At 47.4% G+C, this 19,981-nt stretch overlaps 2 protein-coding genes across 2 annotated transcripts; both read right to left on the reverse strand.

The window, feature by feature from the left end:
* Positions 1–13: 13 nt before the first annotated feature.
* LOC124700579 lies at positions 14–1,121 on the reverse strand. The gene has a single exon (XM_047232672.1). It carries the CDS (start codon positions 900–902, stop codon positions 183–185), a length of 720 nt encoding a protein of 239 aa, XP_047088628.1. The 5' UTR covers positions 903–1,121; the 3' UTR covers positions 14–182.
* A 7,343-nt stretch (positions 1,122–8,464) lies between these two features.
* LOC124700580 (tRNA (guanine-N(7)-)-methyltransferase non-catalytic subunit wdr4-like) lies at positions 8,465–12,201 on the reverse strand. The gene is made up of 10 exons (XM_047232673.1): positions 12,068–12,201; positions 11,572–11,736; positions 11,109–11,289; positions 10,861–10,917; positions 10,702–10,772; positions 10,449–10,524; positions 10,300–10,359; positions 10,105–10,208; positions 9,962–10,022; positions 8,465–9,056 (listed from the first exon to the last, which is right to left on the reverse strand). The coding sequence occupies exons 1-10, from the start codon at positions 12,199–12,201 to the stop codon at positions 8,661–8,663; spliced, it is 1,305 nt and encodes a 434-aa protein (XP_047088629.1). The 3' UTR covers positions 8,465–8,660.
* Positions 12,202–19,981: the final 7,780 nt, after the last annotated feature.

The raw sequence follows: 19,981 nt of genomic DNA on the forward strand, positions 1-19,981 counted from the left end.
GGCAGCCCAAATAGACCATCAATTTTACCGAAACTTTCCACAAATGTAAGAACATGTGTAAGATTATTTTTGAACATCATGTTACTACCATAAAAAAAAAACTGTAAATCCTCTCTCGTTTTCAAGAGCATACCTAAAATTGCTCCTGAGCCCTAAAAACTGTTTTATTCACAACCTCAAGCTCAAGAAGCCTGTGTGTCCACAGGTAGGTTTATGTGCCACGCCGAGCTCTCCCGGTGGTCGCCCTCGACGACGCGGTCGCCGAAGATGTGCACCGTCCTCGGGTTCGGCCCTCGCGAGATGACGCAGGTGTAGTCCTCCGACGACGGCTCCATCTCTGTCTCCTCGGGAGCCGGCGCTGCCTCTTCCTGTTCCGTACGGCTGCCGGTGCGCAGCGGCAGCCAGGAGCTCTTGTTCTTGACCCCGAACTCCACGCGGCGGTCGAGGGAGCACGACCGGGCCAGAGCCGGCGCCTGCGCCTTGACGCGGCCCGCGAGGATGCTCCTCCTCCGCTCCTGGCCATCGTGGGCGCAGTCGAGCGCGTCGGCGAGCCCGTGCGGTCCCGCGCAGCCGTCGCACCAGGGCCGGCGCTTGCTGCTGCCGCTGCTGCCGCTGCCGCCGCCCCGATCGGCGCCGGCCACCAAGAAGGCCGCCGACGCGACGAGCACGGAGGTCGGGCTCAGGGAGTAGGCCATCGCGACGGAGTCCCGCATGGGGCTCCCGGCGCCGGCCGGGAGGGACGCTGAGTGCAGCAGCCTCGGCGACGCGAAGGACGGCGCATGAGCCTTGCCGCCGTCCTCGACGCACGGAGCCGTCGACGGGTTGCCGGCGTGCTGCGCGCCGCTCATCGATCTGGACCTCCTCCTCAGGATCATCTCCTGGACCTTGGACCTCAGAAACATCTCGAGAATAGACGCAGGGTATTGCTCTGCAGTCTGCACGCAGACAGACGCAACAATTAAGTCCCCAAACTCCTGATGATGCTTGTAATCTGGAAGAACCACGGACGAGCTCCAGAACAGATCAAAGAAACAAGGGAATTGCTGCTCAGTTATAACCTAAGGTTTGCTCTTGAGTGTCAGGGCACACCACGAGGCACTAACCGCCGGGCGAGAGGAAGACGAGAGAGGGGTGTGGGAGAGGGCAACGGGTCGTGATCTTAAAGAAGGGCTCTCAGCTGCTTCTCTCTCACACTCGAGTGATGTCATTGTGTGTACTCGCTTCCAAAACCGCAGGTCCTTATCTCAGCAGTTTTACTTATCAAAATTTTCTTTTCTTATTTTTGCAGTCGTTTTCAGTTTTCACAAGTTCTGTAATTTGGCGCGTGTATGTGACGACGAACCGTAGCCAGTTAGCGCTATGCACACAGCGACAGATTCCATCGTCCCAGCGCTAGGGTGCTGAATGGCAGGTAGTTTTGCTGTCGACCTATGGGAGGTGCACCGGCGTCCGGCCAATTTTGCCGGTGCCCGGTCGCCGAGATTCAATGATTGATCCCTTCCTACTATAAACAAGATTCAACATCTGGAGTCTAAGAATAAAAGATCAGATGATTGGCCCATTTCATTTTATTTGCGAGAACAGCCAATTCCTCTCCAGGTAAGACCAATCGGTAGAAATGCATGCAGAAAATCACCATTTTTCGGCAGATCGAGCGCAGCTATGAAAACATACAGGCCAGAAGAAGAAAGATGAGATAAATCCTCACACAGCGACGACGAAGCGTTTGGATTTGTTTGCTTCTCTTCCTCCTCTCTATGTCTTTTTTCCATTCTCCACCGTCGGCCGCCGGCACACCATGCGTGCCACGGCAGCCTTTCCCAGTGCTCGCCTCCCGCCACGTCGGAAAACGACGGCAATTGGCGCCATAATGTGGCGTCTGACCCATCTGATTTTGGGGGCTAATGATGATGTACAGAGAGAGTCTGTGTACGTGGGTCAGTGGTATTTTATGAAGCGTGTGGGTCACATTAGTGGCAAGAGATAAGACAGTAACCGGGCGCACCTAATCAACCCAGTTTAAACTAATCTACGGCGTTGAAATTGTCGTTATAAGGACAAAACTAGCAGAGTCATGTCATTTCACCTTTGGTGGATAACTCTGCGTAGCTTTGATGCTTCTCTCACCTTTGATGATGGCATTCTAGGCGTCGGAGTGTTTGAGGAATCGCGGCTCGTCGCAGTTTTTTGTTTTCTTTACAGGTGTTTCTGATTTCAAAGGGATTTCTTAATATTTTACTTCCTCCGGTCTCATTTAGTTAACTCGGATTTAGTACAACCGAGTTAATTAAAAAGGACCGGAGGGAGTAGAGAACTGGATTAGGAAAAAACTGAAGTAGCTAGGTTGTTTGATTCGTACTATTGAAACCACAAGAATTGTTTCTATGAATTCCACGCCGCACTGTATGTTCTATAAGAAATTTTCCATCTAATATAACCTCGTGGTAAAAATCCGATGTTATTCATGTGGTGCACCCAAACAACTTTGCTGAAAGCAATGTCACGTAGAACTCAAATGTATGTAAATTATGACTTACTATTTTACTATCCTTGCTTGTGTCTTGGAATCATGAATCAAACGGTCTCTTGAACTATTTTTGCCCTTTCCATGGCTAGGGCCAGGCTTTCCTTAAAGAAAAAAATCCATATAGTTACTAGCACAAAGGGCAAATTATTATCCCATAGAGATGCGAGGAAGCCGCCAACTCAAGCTAACAACCTGACTCTCTAGTCATTCTCGCTAGGGCTAGGTTTTCAAGTGGGTAGTTGATCCCATAACTTTTCACTATAATCTATTAAATTTATAGTTAGTATATATTTACCTAATGGCCTCGATATGCAATGAGACTAACCCAATGGTTCATGCCGCTGTCTTCGCCACTAGCGGTAGCAAGACAGTTGCGGCATCGGCGTCGTGGAATAACAATTCATGAACCAAACAATTCATGCAAAGTGCACACATGGCAAATTCTTATTCCGTAGGGGGACAAGCACCAACTAGAGCTAACCACCTGACCCTCTAGTCATTCTCGCTAGGGCTAGGTTTTTGAGTTGGGCAACTGGTCCCATAACTTTTCATTATAACCCATTGAATTTATAGATAATATATGTGGCCTTGATATGCAATGAGACTAATCCAGAGGTTCATGTTGCTGTCTTCGCCACTTGGAGTAGCGAGACGGTGGCGGAATAATCTACGTTGTGGAATAACAATTCCTTCATTTAGGGCTCCAACACCAGCACCAACGGGAAGGTACTGAGGGTGCCACCCTGAAGATGCAAATGTATGTGAAACAAGCCCATGTGGAAAAGCGTCCTTTTTACCTGATGAGACATTTCCAAAATGAGATTCGATGGCAATGCACTTGTGGCAATGTTCTTGAATGAAGGTTTACTACTATTTTGTAGCAACGCTTGTCGCGAGGTTGAAACTACAAAGCTCGACTATGATGGGGGAGGAAATTTCTAGTGGAGCAATGAAATGCTTTGCGATAGGAAAAAAGGACAGCAGCGCCGAAAGCACTATGCTAGGCTGACACTGACACCGAGAGACGAAATTTATTGGAGCAAATGGGATCAGAGAACCTGGCTATAGTAATCCCAGCAGTAAACGATGGATATACTAGGTGGTGTGCGACTTGACCCGTGCAGTGCAATAGCTATTGGGTGAAGGGTCAAGATCTCGTGAGGGTCACACTATAGGAGCTACAATGGGTAGGACATGTACCACAATGGCAGGACAAACGGTCGTGATCACTCCAAGGTGACCTAAGTCCAAAAGCATGTCCTTAGTTTAGATTCCAGGTGGCAACACTCGCCTACATGAAGTGTGAATCACTAGTAACATCTCATACTACTATGAATATGTTGTCAGGCCTTGTACACACCGCATGTCGCACTTTTGGAGTTGGTCGTGTTTGACGTCACTTAATCGTAAGGAGGAGGACACCTAAGTCTAGGCTTGCGACTGGCTTGAAGGCGTAACAAGGTAGCCATATTGAAAGGTGCGGCCAGATCATCTCGTTTCAGGGAGATCTAATGCTTATAGTTACCGGGTATTTTGGGTTTACACTTCTTCACACCCAAAACAAGGTAGCTATGTCTAAAATAAATTTATATGTGGAAGTCTTCTTTCTTTTGGGGAGAAGCAAGACCAAGCTCGTGAGATTATTGTTCTTTGGGAGGCTTGCACGAGTGACTATTAGCTCAGTGGTACACCGTTCATGATAATTGTGCCGTTGTGCCTAGACCGTGAGCGGTGTTAGCTAATGGATAGTTCAATATACTCATCAACGCTCGAGCAAGAAGATGTGAATTATTAAAGCACATTAACAACTCCTAAGGTTAGATGGGGACACTTCAGGTGAGATCCAAGCTGGCATACGGCCACTTGCTGCGTAAAACTTTAATATTTATTTCAAGAAAATGCCTCTACAGTTGATCTTGATCTTGTGATCTACGAATAATGCTCCAATTAGCATATTGTATGGTTTATGCTCGCCGTATACTTACACATTGCCGCTCTGTCAGAAGAATCTGGCCCCAAAATAACAAATGTCCTCTTGGGAAAAAACAATTGGAATTCTGCATCCACGCCGCCAACGGTTGTTCGTCTGGTCCTCTGCACGGCTGCACCTGCACGCCGGCCGGCCGGCGCTCACGCCCACGCCTCTCTGCAGCTGCGCCTTGCCGGCAATGGCAGCCAGGTTGTTATTTGTTTAGCATCAGCTAGCCAAGCCAGCCCAATTATTTGAGCTCAGAATCCATTAGCGCTGCCGGGAATGACTAGCGCTGTGTCTGTCTTCGTCTATGGCATAGCCAGATCCCGAAAAGAAGGAAAACTCGTCTCAACTGTGAAAAACCTTCTACTGATAACAACAGCGTCACCACACCACAAGCGTCTCTACCTCGTCCTCTCTCTATACCTTTACACTGCCAAATTAGAGGGGTGAAAGACACAGTGAGGGAGGGATACCTGAACCTAACCTGTCCTTCTTGGCACGCTTGCAGACAAGCTGACACAAACGCTGCCTGAAGAATGAAGATGCACTTGCAAGTTGCAGAATCGATCCGCACATGCACGAACTGTGCAGTGACAGCATGACATGTCATTGCGACAACGCTTTTATTTTATCACCACGGTGGCATAGATATATTTAAATTTAGAAATGTAATACTCTCTGTACAAATAATTTGCTCAATTTTTTCTAGATATAGATGTATCTACTTACCAAAAACATGTCTAGATATAATCGTATCTAGATAAATTCAATCAACTAGTTTGAGGACGGAGAAAGTATTAAATATATGAGAATGGAAGATATCCATTCTGTGTTAAATTACTTGACCTAATTACACTAGACATGTTTTACTGTTTTAGTGTGTAAATACATGAATATTTGAACAAAGCTGAGCCAACGGAGAAAGTAGGAATCTTTCTTTGTTAATTACAAAGGTCTGATTAAACTACTAGCTCCATGTGGTGATCCACGCAGAGAAAAAAAAAGGCTAGCTTGAGTTGAGTAGGAGGTTGCTGCACTGGCAGCGCTTCATAATTAACTATAATGAACTGCAGTCAGACTCTTATCACACAGTAGTAGTACTCCTATCAGGTGGAATTTCGTGATCCTAGATGTGCTTCCTGTTTTTCGATCACCAAGCGTTGGTATCTTATCGAACGGCTGACAGAGAGCAGAACTACAGGACAGAACTAGCCAAAATCTCCTCTTCATATCGCTTTGCTCTGCAACGGAAGAACCAGGACAGACATGCGAGCGAGGTTCACGGATGATCCGAAGAACCGTTTCCGACGACACATGCAACTAGAGAGCTTGAGCATCGGCTCGGCTAAAGTCTTAAGAGGATGATAACATTGTTTACATCTCTCGAAAGGAAAGAGAAATGCCCGAGCACAAAGGCAGCCATCATACATGATGATCGTTTGACCATCCGTGGCCCGTGGGGAATTTTAGGCTTCCTTGTGGAGAACTCTTATCAGTCTCATCTCACCGACCGTGTCCCTCTTTGCATCTTTCCGTAATCACCAACTGGATAGGGTTTTTAGGTAGTAGGAATAAATTCGCTGCGCGCCCTTGATCGGCACCAATCGTACTCTGGCCCGCGAAATGATTTCTTAACGATCCAATTTTACGTCCACGGAAGAACTTCTCTTGTCCATGCTTAATACCCCGCCACGTCCCGTTTGACATTCTGGCATGATTTTTTTCGTACAGGACGCAAGCAACCACATCGGTCACACACCACGAGTCCACGACGCATACTCCATCGAATAGGTGTACATGTAGCTTTTCGTTTAGTAAAAAAACACATTTGATAAAAAAAATTACAAAAAGTAACGACGACATTATATTAGGGTTTGTTTTATTCGCATGATTCTTAGAACACACGAATAGAAAACATCAAGATTAAAGTGTCATGTGCGGTGGAAGCATACATGATTTGAAATCTACATATGTTTTTTCAATTATCGTTAGACTCACAAGAAAAACAAAAAATAGTAACATGAGATTTGAGTGGATGGAAATTTATCTTTAAAACATAGTGCAATACTATTTTGTCAAAAAACAAATTCTTGCATTTATAAGGATTTCAATCCTACTAATCAAACCATGCACGTAGGAAATTTTTCTAAGGATGAAATCCTACAACTTTTTTATATCATTACTTTGAATCAAACAAGCCCCATTATATATAACTTAAAACATACATGACATCCGATCAGTATATTGTGAATCTGCATTTTAAGTTGAATGCACTGATATAGTGTTATAAATGGTGGTACTTTTTCACTAAGATGTTGGCCAAGTTTAATTATGTTTGAGTTAAGGTAAGGCTAAACACACGCTTATATGTGGATGGAGGGAGAGTAGGTGTGTATTTCACATGATACGAAAACATTGTAGACATAAACGATCACACTTACATGTTGTCACTTACATGTTGTCTTTCTCAGTTTGTTCGCAGAAAAGACCGCCGATATATTGATAAATCATCCATAGTAGTATATAAAGAAACCAAAAATAATAAAGATCACCTAGGGAGCCAAACACGCGCCACACTCAACGCTTATAAGTCCTACGCGTATCCTTGGATCGTTGACGACGACCAACATAGTACGAGCTTTACATTACAAAAGAATATCATTAAAAACTTCACATGTTATATTTTTTAATGATATATTTTTGTGTTGTAAAATCTATAATATATATATAGGAGTAGATCAAATTGACGATCTAGAGAACCTATAAATGGACAGAGGGCTATCCAGGGTCCCGTACCCGTATGGGCAAGGCCTGAACACACTTTTATATCCATAGGTAGTATATCCATAGGTAGTATCCAGATCCTACTCTTTACGTATATCCTTCACCCGTGGATATACCTATATCGTACGTGTTTATGCTGTTATGTGAACCTTACTTGTGAAGCTCCAACCTATGCAGCGGAGCAGCCATCAGTTATCATCAATTGCCAATTTGTCATGTGACTTGTCTAGTTAACTTGTTGACTTGTGAGTTCTGAGAATGAGATTGTGATTTCTAACTTTTGATAATTGTCATATACACAACTACCTGTTATTTAGTTGAGATAGTTGATTTTTTTTTGTCAAATTGCCTCTCGATCAAGGTAGAATTGTGAATATTTATTTTATCTACCTGCTAGGTATCCAATGAGTATGGGTAAAATTTCATACACATGTACGAGCATGGGTATAATTTCTACCCGCTAACTATATGGGTACAAGTACGAGATTGCTCTATCATACTTATACTGTAGTCATTGTCATCCTTATTGCAAGTTGCAACTGTACAATATATATGCTTTGGTTTGTACACGACACCATTGGATGTCAGACCAGGCGTAGGCGACAAACCTGCGAGGGGAGCCAGGAAATATTCTCCCTTTGAACGCAAGACACGACATGTGCGGCAGCCGCTCGCTCTCTGGTTCGTACACGCCGAGATGAAAGGTGATGATTGCACGGAAACTTTTGTTTTGCATCGCCGGGCAAAGGAACAGAAAAGAGCCTTGTCCTCGCCGCCGTCATATCGGCGGCCGTGTCACGGCAAAGAGACAACGCGCAGGCCCCCTTGGCCTCGCCGCCGTCATATCGGCGGTCGTGTCACGGCAAAGAGACAACGCGCAGGCCGGATTCCCCTCATGCCCTCCCAGCCACGCCTTCAGTCGAGTCGAGGGCTCGAGATCACGACGGCGAAGCAATCAGAGTTAATTAAGAGCCGCAGCAATTCGATGCGTTCCGAAAACGAACTCTGTCTCTTTTGTTAATTAGTACATGATCGCGATGCGTGTAGTTGATTGTCTTGGACCGGCGACTTTGGTGTAGATTGAATCCAATGTATACTCTCTTGTATAACAAGTTTGCAGTTCACGTGATTATCTGACAGAAAATCATTATTATTCTTCGGTCAATAGAATTTAATTCGCAGCTCACAGAAGTCACGGACTCCAAATTACATCTATCATCGCCGGCATTTCGACTGAAGCGGTTAGCTTAGGCAGCAGACACAACTTGCCACGGGGAAAATTTGCTGAATCTGGTCTACTCTTACAACTTGTCAATACTACAACACAACAACGAGGACCTGTGTAATTTGGTACTGTTTCAGGCCCAACAAAAGCTAGTTCTTGATCTTCTTGTCGTTCCTGCCCCTCTTCCTCTGCTCCCTGCGCTCCTCCGAGTAGTTCTTCTTCACCAGCATCTTGTGCATCGAGACCTTCAGAGCGGCGAGTACCGCGGCCAGCACCTCCTCTTGCTTTGAACCGTCGAGGCTTCCTTGCAGCGCCAAGAGAAGTTTTTCGCCATGCGGTACTTCAGTGTCGTCAAGGGCCGCAAAGTCATGACCAGCCGAGGCTTGTACATCTTTCTGGATCAGGGGGATGATTCTTACACGGGTCAATAGCTGGGATGCAGACTGGTTAGGCATATTTGATGCACCCATGACAGTCCACAGAAGACCCTCCCAGCATCTGGAAGCTAAGCTAGTAGGAATGTAGCTCTTCTCCGTCCTAATCACCTGCGAGCAAACAAGAGGCTCAAGTTTCGCCAACATTGCAAGAAATAACTAAATAATTTCTGAACAATTCCACCAATAAGAGATTATTAGACTGCAAGGCAACATGACACTTTATTTCGTTTTTTCGATGATGGGCAGTTTACTAATGCATCAACATGCTACACAACACACTCACTCTACCCAGCAACGGTACGTCAAGATCTTGTCAAGCATCAGGTCCACACAACCAGATTACCAATTAGCAGATCGAGGATGCATCAAGATGACATAAGGTGTCTTATTTAAGTATATAAAATCTTTCGGTATCTCTGACTAGTTACCAATTATCAGGTCTACTAGAACTGCTCCAAATATTTGTTATGTAAAAGGACTGCAACACACAGTCTCATGGTCAGGTGCAGCAAAGGAACTAGCCAATAGTCATGCACAACCACACCAGCCAAAACGTGGTTATCTTTGAATTTGATTTGCTTTCTTCGATTAGCATATCACCTGCCTCTTTTTAGATAAAACTGTTTTACAAGATTATTAGGAGGCGGTATGTTTAAGGGATTCACCTGAATATTCACTGGCAAGCAACACGGAGAAAGGCAAAACTACATCTCTATTTGCGTATCTCGTGCTCCTAAGGTTTATTAATATTAGATAAAGGAAACACATATTACGACTATCGCTGCTAGCTGCCTAGAACTAGCATGAAAACCATTCTGGAACCAAGGCCTAGCAAGTGAATAGTGTGGGCACTAATCCTTCTAGAAATCAACATGGAGACATTGATCAGCATCAGACTATCAGCAGAATAAATGGTATGAGAAATCTCATTTTAAAACAAGATTATTTTTAATTCTTTTGTATCCGATTGAGTTGCCCTAAAAAAATGAAAAATGGCTGCCAAAGAAATTTACCTTTAGAAAAGACAACTTCTTTGCTACAAGATCACATGCTAGGAGCATCAGCCCATTCAAACTGCGGTGTTTCAGAAGAGCTCCGTGTTACTAAGAAAATAAACTTTATTACTTGTTGAACAAATGCCATCACTCAAGCTTACCTTTGAATAGCTACAGCAACCATTGAGTTATTATTTGTCAGACATATGTTCCCAATGGCTAGATTGCTGTCATCGGATTCATTTGGCTCGGAGAGTTCTCCCACCTTCAAGTAGTTTTAAGAACTAATTAAGTAAAGAATAACTTCAAATTTTGTGAACTGAGACAAAGCTTGAGACAAATCTTTCAGCTTTTACATTGTCTCTGACGTCATATGTATCGAGGAGGCAGCCATTTATGTGGTCCCATAACCTAACCTATAATAGATAAAGAAACCAACATCATAAGAGGCTTTGAGTAAGCTTATTGAAATAACATGTCAGATTCCAAATAAATATCTACACACCGTTGAATCACCGCCTCCAGATAATAGAAAGCACGACCCTCCTGAAATGCGTGTGAAGGCAATGCAAGAAACGAATCTGCATGAGTAGTCACCTCAATTATCAAATACATCAAAAACTATGTTGTGACTTTTAGCTATGAAGCTATAACAAGTATCAACCGGGGTCATGATATATAAAATTCAAAGTCATGTAGGTATTGCAAGAAGTAGCGTAAAAAATAAAGAAAAAGATGACACTATGAACTGAACATACTCTGTATGTCCAAGGCAAAAGCTCTGAATTTCGGTAGCCCCTTTCATGGGGTTCTTTGGGAACGACGTAACCTACAAAATAGTTAATTACATGAGTAAGATGAATAACTCAGAGCTATCACCACCAAGACAATTACTGCAAAATACAGAAGTTACATACTCGGATTTTGAAGTCCCGGTCAGCAGTGGCAATGAACCGTCCATCTGGTGAGAATTTCTACGTTCCCAAATAAATGATATAAGTAAGCAGATCATGAACTGAAAAACAACACTGAAGCGTGACATGGTGAAAGAGTGCAGTTTTTTCATTTTTGACAGTTGATATGCCAACAGTTTAATAATTAATAGAATAAAATATAGGAGCCACAAATAAATCAGATGTGATCTAAGGTAAACAATTGTTCATACCATGCTAGTAATAATACTGCAGTAGTGACCGAAAATCGACACAGGTTTGGTATCAGCTGACACCTGCCCTTCATCATCTTCCCCAAGAGTAACTAACCAAATTACACCAAATTTATCGGCAAATGCAACATAGAGGCCATCGTTGCTAAAAGCAACTGCACTGACCCTCTTTTCAGAAGTTCTGCAGAAGTAAACACATTGCAAATATAATCATATAGATGCACGGAAAAATTAATACTCTGTAGTATTAACAAGAACACAATAATATATGTTTGTACTTTTTATAACACTAAGCTCATTGCTTGCTTAAAGTCTGCTAACCAAAGATAAAGGATTGGGTACTCATACAGACATACAACATATAACAGAACAGGACTTCGAGACTGAATACATGCCAAATAAAGGGTGCAATGTGTGGTGTCCGCCCTGTTAGCGACAGTGAGAAAATAAAAGCAGCACTTACATAGTGTGGATGCAGCGCCACTGACCGGTCTTCCAGACCTTCACAAGCTTGTCATCACCCGCAGACGCGAACAAGTCACCACCAGCACCAAACGTTATAGCTCTGATAGCATCCGAATGAGCAGAGCCACCGGAATCATCGGACAGCGAGACTGCACAGCCGCCTCTGGATGCACAAAACAAATCGTCATTCGCAGCGCTAACCAAGAAAACTGCGCTAAAACAGAGCTTCACTGCGAGAAATAGTAGTACATGCATTATACAGTAGAGAGCTAATCACCTGGGCTTCGAAAAATAAAGTCAATAGCAACGTTTTAGTTACACATCTAAATAATCAGTGGCCGTTTTTTCACAGTTGCAAGGCACGGAACTACTATCAGTAATTCAGTACCCCTACAAGGTAAGCAGCTAGGCTCGTCTCAAATCACCGCCCAATCTCCACCGAAATCTAAGAATACCGTAGTTATTTTAGAGGGGGAAAGGAGAGCATTGCTTACTGGAGATCGAACACCCGGAGATCGGGCCCGACGGCGACCGCGACGGAGTTGCCGAACGGGTGGGCGGCGACGAGCGCCGGCGCGAACTCGGCCGCGCCGCTCACCTCAGCCTCCTCGACCGCGGTGTCCTCCATGGCCGGCAAACAGCAGGGACCGAAGCGGAGCGAGCTTGGATTTGGGGTCGGGTTCGAATCTAGCGCCCGAGGTGGTAGGCGGGCGGAGCTCGGAGTGGGGATTACTAGGGTTTATGGCTGGCTTTCTCGTGGGACCCACGTAAATTTAAGCCCGGCCCAATAGACTTGGGCAAAAGCCCTCTTTGCTGTTCCAAAGCAACTCGGAGCCGACTCCCATGGCGACGCGAATCGACGGCGACGGTGGCCGCGGTGGCGAACCATTGGGCTCGGTGAGCGGCGGTCGCGCCGACTTCATCAGCAACCTCCCGGACGACGTGCTACGCACCATCGTCTCCCTGCTCCCCACAAGGGAAGGCGGCCGCACGCAGGCGCTCTCCCGCCGGTGGCGCCCCATCTGGCGCGCCGCGCCGCTCAACCTCGACGACGGCCGCGGCTTCTCCGAGAAGGTCGCCTCCAGCATCCTCTCCGCCCACGCCGGCCCCGCCCGCCGCATCCTGCTCACCAAACTCCGCCCGCTCCCCACAAACTACGACTACGCCAAGGGCCGCGAGATCCACGACGACGCGGGCGACGGCAGGGTCGACGGGTGGCTCCGCTCCCGGGACCTCTCCAGCCTGCACGAGCTGGACCTCGCCTACAGCTACGACCACTGCCGCACGACGCTGCCGCCCTCCGTGTTCCGCCTCGCGCCCGCGCTCCGCGTCGCCAGGTTCGGCCGCTGCCGCCTCCCGCCCAACCTGGCCGTGGACTTCCCGTGCCTCCGGCAGCTTACCCTGTACAGGGTCACCTTGACGGACGTGACCTTCCGCGCCCTGCTCGCCGGATGCCCCGCGTTGGAGAGCCTCCTGCTCGAGATGAATGTCGGCGTCGGCCGCCTCCACGTGAGCTCCCCGACTCTCAGGAGCATCGGCTTCCTCTCTCCATGGGAGAAACAACAATGCCATGACGACATTGACGATTCCAACGAGCTGGTTGTCGAATACGCCCCTTCCCTCGACAGGCTGCTGCCACTGAATCAGAAAAAAGGTTCAGCGATCATCCGGATCATCAGCGCGCCCAAACTGCAGATATTAGGTTCGCTGAGTCACGGCATAACACACCTTCAACTTGGAACTACAGTTTTTCAGGTAATTCGCAGTCTTAATACAGTTTTACCTGCATTATCATGCGCATGCTATTGTTCTTGACATGTTATGTTTTGTAGAAAATGACTGCTATCAGCTTGACAACCACGATACACACCGTGAAGGTTTTGGCTCTCGACCATGTCGGTCCTGATTTGGACGCGGTTCTCGACTTCCTCAAGTGCTTCCCCTGCTTGGAGAGCCTGTATATCGTTGTGAGTACTTGTATATCTGTTTCTTTCTTTGCTAGCATTTTGCTTACAAAGTCTAATGAGCATTAATTTGATTGTCCCTAACCAACTACTATCACGACACCAACTTTTTTGCTATTGTATTTATATATTGTTTCTTCTTTCTTTTTCTAGTTAGACCCACGGAGATTTCAAGATCCATATCATGAAAACGAGTTACCCCTACTGAAGAAAATGAAAAATATGCGCAAGTACGCCTCGCTAGATGATCCAACTGAATGCCTTGAGCTCCATCTAAAGAAGGTGGCCCTCAAGGTCTACTATGGCAGGGGTATAGAAGTTGATTTTGCTCGGTTCTTTGTTTTGAATGCGAGAGTGCTAGAGCGGATGGAATTTGGACTTGTTCAAGAGTACGACGACAAATGGAGGGCTAATCAAAACATGCAGCTACAATTGGAAGACAGAGCTTCTCACAATGCTCGGTTCGAATTTAAAAGGTTTTCTTTGACTAGTTTCAAAGACTACAAGAAGCATACACATGATCTTTCAATGCCTGATCCATTTGGTGCCTCCTTCTTTGACGGATATGTTAGCCTTTGAGAAGTATAACCTTACATTATCTTGAAACAACAATTTTGGTACAACAAGATCTTACTTACATAGTCTAAAGTTGTCTCACCCCTTTTGATGGTTTGTGTATACAAAGTGATGCAACAATGGAAGGTCGTGTGGCTTCCCTAAAATCAAATATAAAAGGACAATGCCAAAGCAGCTCAAGAACGGCCAGAGTGTACGTGATTGTGTTGTGTAGAACATGTTGAAGGGGATTCCTTTATACTGTAGTTTAATTTCTGTAATACTGTACCTGAACGCCATCTGCTATGCTTACTGTATTCTGAACTTAATTGGTGTTGTTTGTTTATTTGCTCATTGGTTGTAATATTGCGTTTGACATCTCTCAGCTGGCATTAGTACCCACTACCCATGACCCATGTCTTCTCCATGGGATGTCTTCTCCATGGGTATTGTTATTTTTAGAACCGTAACATTGCTATTGTTAAGGTGGAAGAAGACTATATTTGATATATATTTTAGCCAGCGCGGGTGTGTACCCCTAACCGCCACACTGAATCTTCCCCGCGCCTCTTTCTCCTCCTCGACCGCGCGCATCCGAACCTGCACGCCGTCACCGAAGACCACTCCGTTGTTCCCACGCCTCTTCTCGTCCGATTGGTCGCCGTTGAAGCCCGCTGACTGGTTCCCACGCCTCGTCACATGAAGTCTCGGCCGATTCGGCCCCATGTCACCGCCAAAGACTGACACACGATTTCCCTGCTTCTTCGCGTGGACGTTCGGTCGGCCGCGTCGAGATGAACTTTCCCGACGTGGAGACCCTTCAGAAGGCTGAGTTCCTCTCGCTCAGGTGCGCATGGTCACTCGCGAGCAGGAGAAGAAGAATCGTCGCGCCTTCTTGCAGATTACGGCGCATGGGGCTAACAAGGAGGCAATGGCGAAGATTTGCCGTGATCACCCCGAGCTCGTGCAATTTGAGACCGAGTAGTTCGTGGTGATAGAGAATGCGAAGGAGGAGGAGGAGGAGGAAGATGCTGTGGCAAGGCGACCGTGGCTATCCCTTCTACCATCGACATCTCGTCGGGCTCATCCTCTGAGTTAGACTTGGACTTCTAGAACAACCTCTCAACAGCTTCGATGACGACGACTACGATCGAACTACCCCTCCACCATCGATGTTTATCTATCTTTCGAGTTTTTACGATCGAACTATCTATCGTAGTGTCGAAGTTTAGGGTTCAAGTGGTTGTTGTCATCTTTGATGTTTATCTATCTTTCAGTTTTAGGATCGAACTATCTATCATAGTGTCGAAGGGTTAGGGTTCAAGTGGTTGTCGACTTTTAGGTTTTTATCGCATTAATGTCATGTTTTGATATATCCAATCTATATTATGAACTACAAGTGTTTGAATTAAATTATTAATATTTTTATTTCAGTTTCAATTTCAATTGTTCAATTTGAAGTTTGATGTGTCGAAGAAGAAGGATTTTGTGCAGATGTGATGTATTTCACATCACCGTAGCTAAAATACATGATCAGTTGTAGGTAGACGTTTTTCGTGATGTAATTTTTGGCAACGTGATGTATATCATTTTATATCAGCATGTTTTGGTGATGTAAAATACATCATTTGCTTTTTTTGCGAATAAATACTTCATTTGCTAGAGATGCTCCAGAAGACACCTAAATACATGCATATTTTTAACAAAGTTGAGATTTTTTTTGTGGACGGAGTGAGTTTTTTTTTTTTGAAAGTGTACACTTTTATAGTGCTGTATTTTGTCTTCTTAGAACCTAGGATTTTTTTTTGGTTTTCTTTGAAGTTCGCTCCATGTATCTCTCATTTGACAAAAGAGTGTGCTGCAACTAGCCGCCAAGATTTCCGTTTTTTTTTTGAAGATGAAGAAAAGAAGTCGATCACCATTCACCAGTCTCACGTTTTAAAGCCGTATGCTTAGTGCATTATTCGGAAAGAAATCATCATCTATCAAACTAGCTACGGGAGATAGATTAAGATTACTATTTATGGCCGGCTCTGCCGTGGACCCAGCGTTTAGTCTCATGTAAATTTAAGCCCGGAAGCCTTGGGTTGGCCCTCTGGCTCTTCCAAAGCAGCTCGGATGTACGTGCACAAGCAGGCCTCCTATGGCGACGACGGCTTCCAAGAGGCCAATGGATGGCGATGGCGACCAACCATACGATCGCGCCGATCTCATCAGTGACCTCCCGGACGAGGTGCTAGGCACCATCGTCTCCCTCCTCCCCACAAGGGATGGCGCCCGCACGCAGGAGCTCTCCCGCCGGTGGCGCCCCATCTGGCGTGCCGCGCCGCTCAACCTCGACAACCGGGACGGCCGCGGCTTCTCCACGAAGATCGTCTCCAGCATCCTCTCTGGTCACATCGGCCCTGCCAGTCGCATCTCGCTCACCAGCTTCCACCCCGTTCCCTTACCTAGGGATCTCGCCTGCCTCCAGGAGCTCGAGCTGACCTACTACTACAACCCTGGACGCTTTGTGCTGCCGCCGTCCGTGTTCCGCCTCGCGCCCGCGCTTCGCGAGGCCAGATTCGGCTGCTGCCGCCTGCCGCCTAACCTAACTGTGGATCTGCCCCAGCTTCAGCAACTCACCTTGCATGGGGTCGCTTTGACCGAGGAGTCCTTTCGCGCCCTCCTCTCCGGCTGCCCCCGGTTGAAGAGCCTCCTGCTGGAGATGAATGTGGGCGTCGTCTGCCTCCGTGTCAGCTCTCCGAGTCTCAGGAGCATTGGCTTCATTGCTCCTCCTAGCTCCACCGACGTTGTCTATGAGCTGGTCGTGGAGGACGCACCTCGTCTTGACAGACTCGTGCCGCTTAAAATGAAAACAGGTCCAGCCAACATCCGAGTTATCCGGGCTCCCAAACTGGCGATATTGGGTCCGCTGAGCTACCCCATACTACAACCCCAATTTGGAACAACAGTTTTCCAGGTACTACTTTGCATTGTTAATTTTCGAGTTGTGCATGGCTAGATCCTAGCATCACTATATATAGGAAGGCTGCTGTTCTTGATGATACGTATATATGTTGTTTTTTTCTGTTGCAGAGATCAATCGCGGTCAGCTTAACGACCATAATGCCCACCTTGAAGGTTTTCGCTCTTGATTATGTTGGTCCTAATGTAGATGTTGTTCTCGACTTCCTCAAGTGCTTCCCCTGCTTGGAGAGTCTCTATATCAAAGTAAGTACTCAAATTTGTTAGCTTGCTTACAATGTTAAAAATTAATAAGCCTTTGACGATTGGCCCTGGTCAACTATCATGTTGCCTACTTGTCCGCTAATGCATTTATACCGTTTTTTCCGTTCTTTCTTACTCTAGCTACAAGAACCAGACCCACGGAAGAGAATGAAAGATGTGCGCAAGTATGCCTCACTGGGTGATCCAACTGAATGCCTTGAGCTCCACCTAAAAAAAGTTACGTTGAAACGCTATTGTGGAAGGGGTCTTGAAGCTGGCATTGCAAGGTTCTTCATTTTAAATGCAAAAGTGCTAGAGCGCATGGAATTTGGACTCGATGAAGACTATGGCGACATATGGATGGCTAATCAAAAACTGCGGCTGCAATTGGAAGACAGAGCTTCGCGATGTGCTCGGTTTGAATTCAAAAGGCACTCTTGGAATACACTCCATGGCCACAAGGAGTGTACACATGATCTATCAACGCCCGATCCATTTGCCGCCTCTTTTTTGGATGGATATGTGACTCTTTGAGAAGTACCCTTGCATCACCTTGGAACCACAGTTTTGGTACAATATCTTACTTGCTGTCTAAAGTTGTCTCACCCTTGTTTGATGCTTTGTCTCTACAAAGTGATCTACTTCATGTAGAAATGGAATCGAAGGTCCTAGGCTATCTTAGAAACAAATATAGAAGGACATGCCTAAGCTCAGGCTTCGAATCGAGAACGTGCATAGTGTGCCTGCTGGTGCTGTGTATACATCATATAGAAGGGGTTTCTTTTTAGTTTAGTTTCTGTTATATTGCAGAACGCAATCTGCTATGCTTATTGTTTTCTCTGAAATTAATTGGTGTTTCTTGCTTATCTGCTCATTGGTATTGTAAGAGCATGTCTAACAGGCCTCGTATATTTTCGCCCCTTAAAACACGAGTAAAGGGCTCTGTATTCACTTTTCGCCAGCCGAAAACTCAGACGAGCTAGCAGAACCCGTATCCCTAAACTGTAAAAGAGCATATTCCTAGAATATGCCAAATCATTTTTTTCTTTTTTCCCCTTCTTCCTCCTCTCCTTCTTCCTCCTCCAGCCGCACAGCCCCTGCCCCTGCCCCGCCCGGCCGGCCGGCCGTTGCCCCCCGCCGCCGCCCCTGCCCGCCGCCACCGGCCCGCTGCCGCCCTCGCCGCCGCCCTGCCGGCGCGCACGCCCGCCACGGCCCCCGTCGCCCCCGCGCGCCCACCACAGCCTCCGCCAGCCACCGGCCGTGGGCAGGCCGCCCCGCCCACCACGGCCCCGTCTCCACCGCCCACCATGGCCGCCCCGCCCGCCGCCACCGGCCGGCCGACCGCCGCCCCCCGCCTCCGCCCGCCACTGCCTTGGCCACGACCGCCCTCGCCTGCACGTCCGCCCTCGCCCGCCACGGCCGCCCCCGCCCGCGAGAAGACCTGCAGGCACTGCAGCGCGGCAGCCACGGACGCTCGGCGGCGCGGCGGAGGTGGTTGATACGTCTCCAACGTATCGATAATTTCTTATGTTCCATGCCACATTATTGATGATATCTACATGTTTTATGCATACTTTATGTCATATTTATGCATTTTTCGGCACTAACCTATTAACGAGATGCCGAAGAGCCGGTTGTTGTTTTCTCGCTGTTTTTGGTTTCGGAAATCCTAGTAAGGAAATATTCTCGGAATTGGATGAAATCAACGCCCGGGGTCCTATTTTTACACGAAGCTTCCGTAAGACCGGAGGACTTACGAAGTGGGGCCACGAGGCGCCGCCACAACAGGGTGGCGCGGCCCGGGCCTTGGCCGCGCGGCCCCGGCGTGTGGGGCCCTCGTGTGGCCCCTCGACTTGCCCCTTCCGCCTACATATAGTCTTCATCGCGAACCCCCCGCACCGAGAGCCACGATACGGAAAACCTTCCAGAGACGCCGCCGCCGCCAATCCCATCTCGGGGGATTCAGGAGATCGCCTCTGGCACCCTGCCGGAGAGGGGAATCATCTCCCGGAGGTCTCTTCATCGCACTAGTAGGAAAACCCTTATAGGCGAAGCTTAGTTCTGTGGCGCACCGTTAAAAATGCGCCACAGAAACTTATTTTGTGGTGCACCAGGCAAGGTGCGCCACAGAAATAGCTTAATTTTGTGGCGCACCATGGAACACTGCGCCACAAAAACTTTGTGGGGCCCACACCCTGTCACGCCCAATCATTGGTTTCACTTTTTCTACGGCGCACCGCACTTGGTGCGCCACAGAAATAACGTATTCTGTGGCGCACTGGCCTAGGTGCGCCACAGAAATGACGTGTTCTGTGGCGCACTGGCCTCGGTGCGCCACAGAAGTAACGTGTCCTATATCATGGCTGTACCCCTCCCTCGCCCGTATACCACTCTCTCCCCCTCTCCCCTCTCCCCGCGCCGCCGCCTTCCATGGCGAGCGCTGTCGTCGCCGTCGCCGTCGCCGCCGCCTTCGTCCGCGAGGGCCGCATGCCGCCACGCTCCACCCATCCCCGCCACCAGCAGCACAAGCCGCTGCGGCGTGGAGGAGGAGGGGCCGGCGCGGTGTCAAGGTGGAGGAGCCGCCGCCGCGTCAAGGTGGAGGAGCCGCCGCGACCTCCACCCCTGCCGTCGTCGTCGGTGAGCTCCTCCACAACTGCCGTCGTCGTCGGTGAGCTCCCT

This window comes from Lolium rigidum, chromosome 3 (genome assembly GCF_022539505.1).
Source record: "Lolium rigidum isolate FL_2022 chromosome 3, APGP_CSIRO_Lrig_0.1, whole genome shotgun sequence".
Lineage (NCBI taxonomy): Eukaryota > Viridiplantae > Streptophyta > Magnoliopsida > Poales > Poaceae > Lolium > Lolium rigidum.

What these genes read in the sequence shown, in the direction of transcription:
- LOC124700579 (XM_047232672.1), bottom strand. Translation starts at nt 902, where the DNA reads ATGTTTCTGAGGTCCAAGGTCCAGGAGATGATCCTGAGGAGGAGGTCC.
- LOC124700580 (XM_047232673.1), bottom strand. Translation starts at nt 12,201, where the DNA reads ATGGAGGACACCGCGGTCGAGGAGGCTGAGGTGAGCGGCGCGGCCGAG. An exon ending in GCAGTATTATTACTAGCATG is followed by an intron (nt 10,918 to 11,108) that starts GTATGAACAATT and finishes TTGGGAACGTAG; the next exon opens with AAATTCTCACCAGATGGACG. An exon ending in CATATGACGTCAGAGACAAT is followed by an intron (nt 10,209 to 10,299) that starts GTAAAAGCTGAA and finishes AACTACTTGAAG; the next exon opens with GTGGGAGAACTCTCCGAGCC.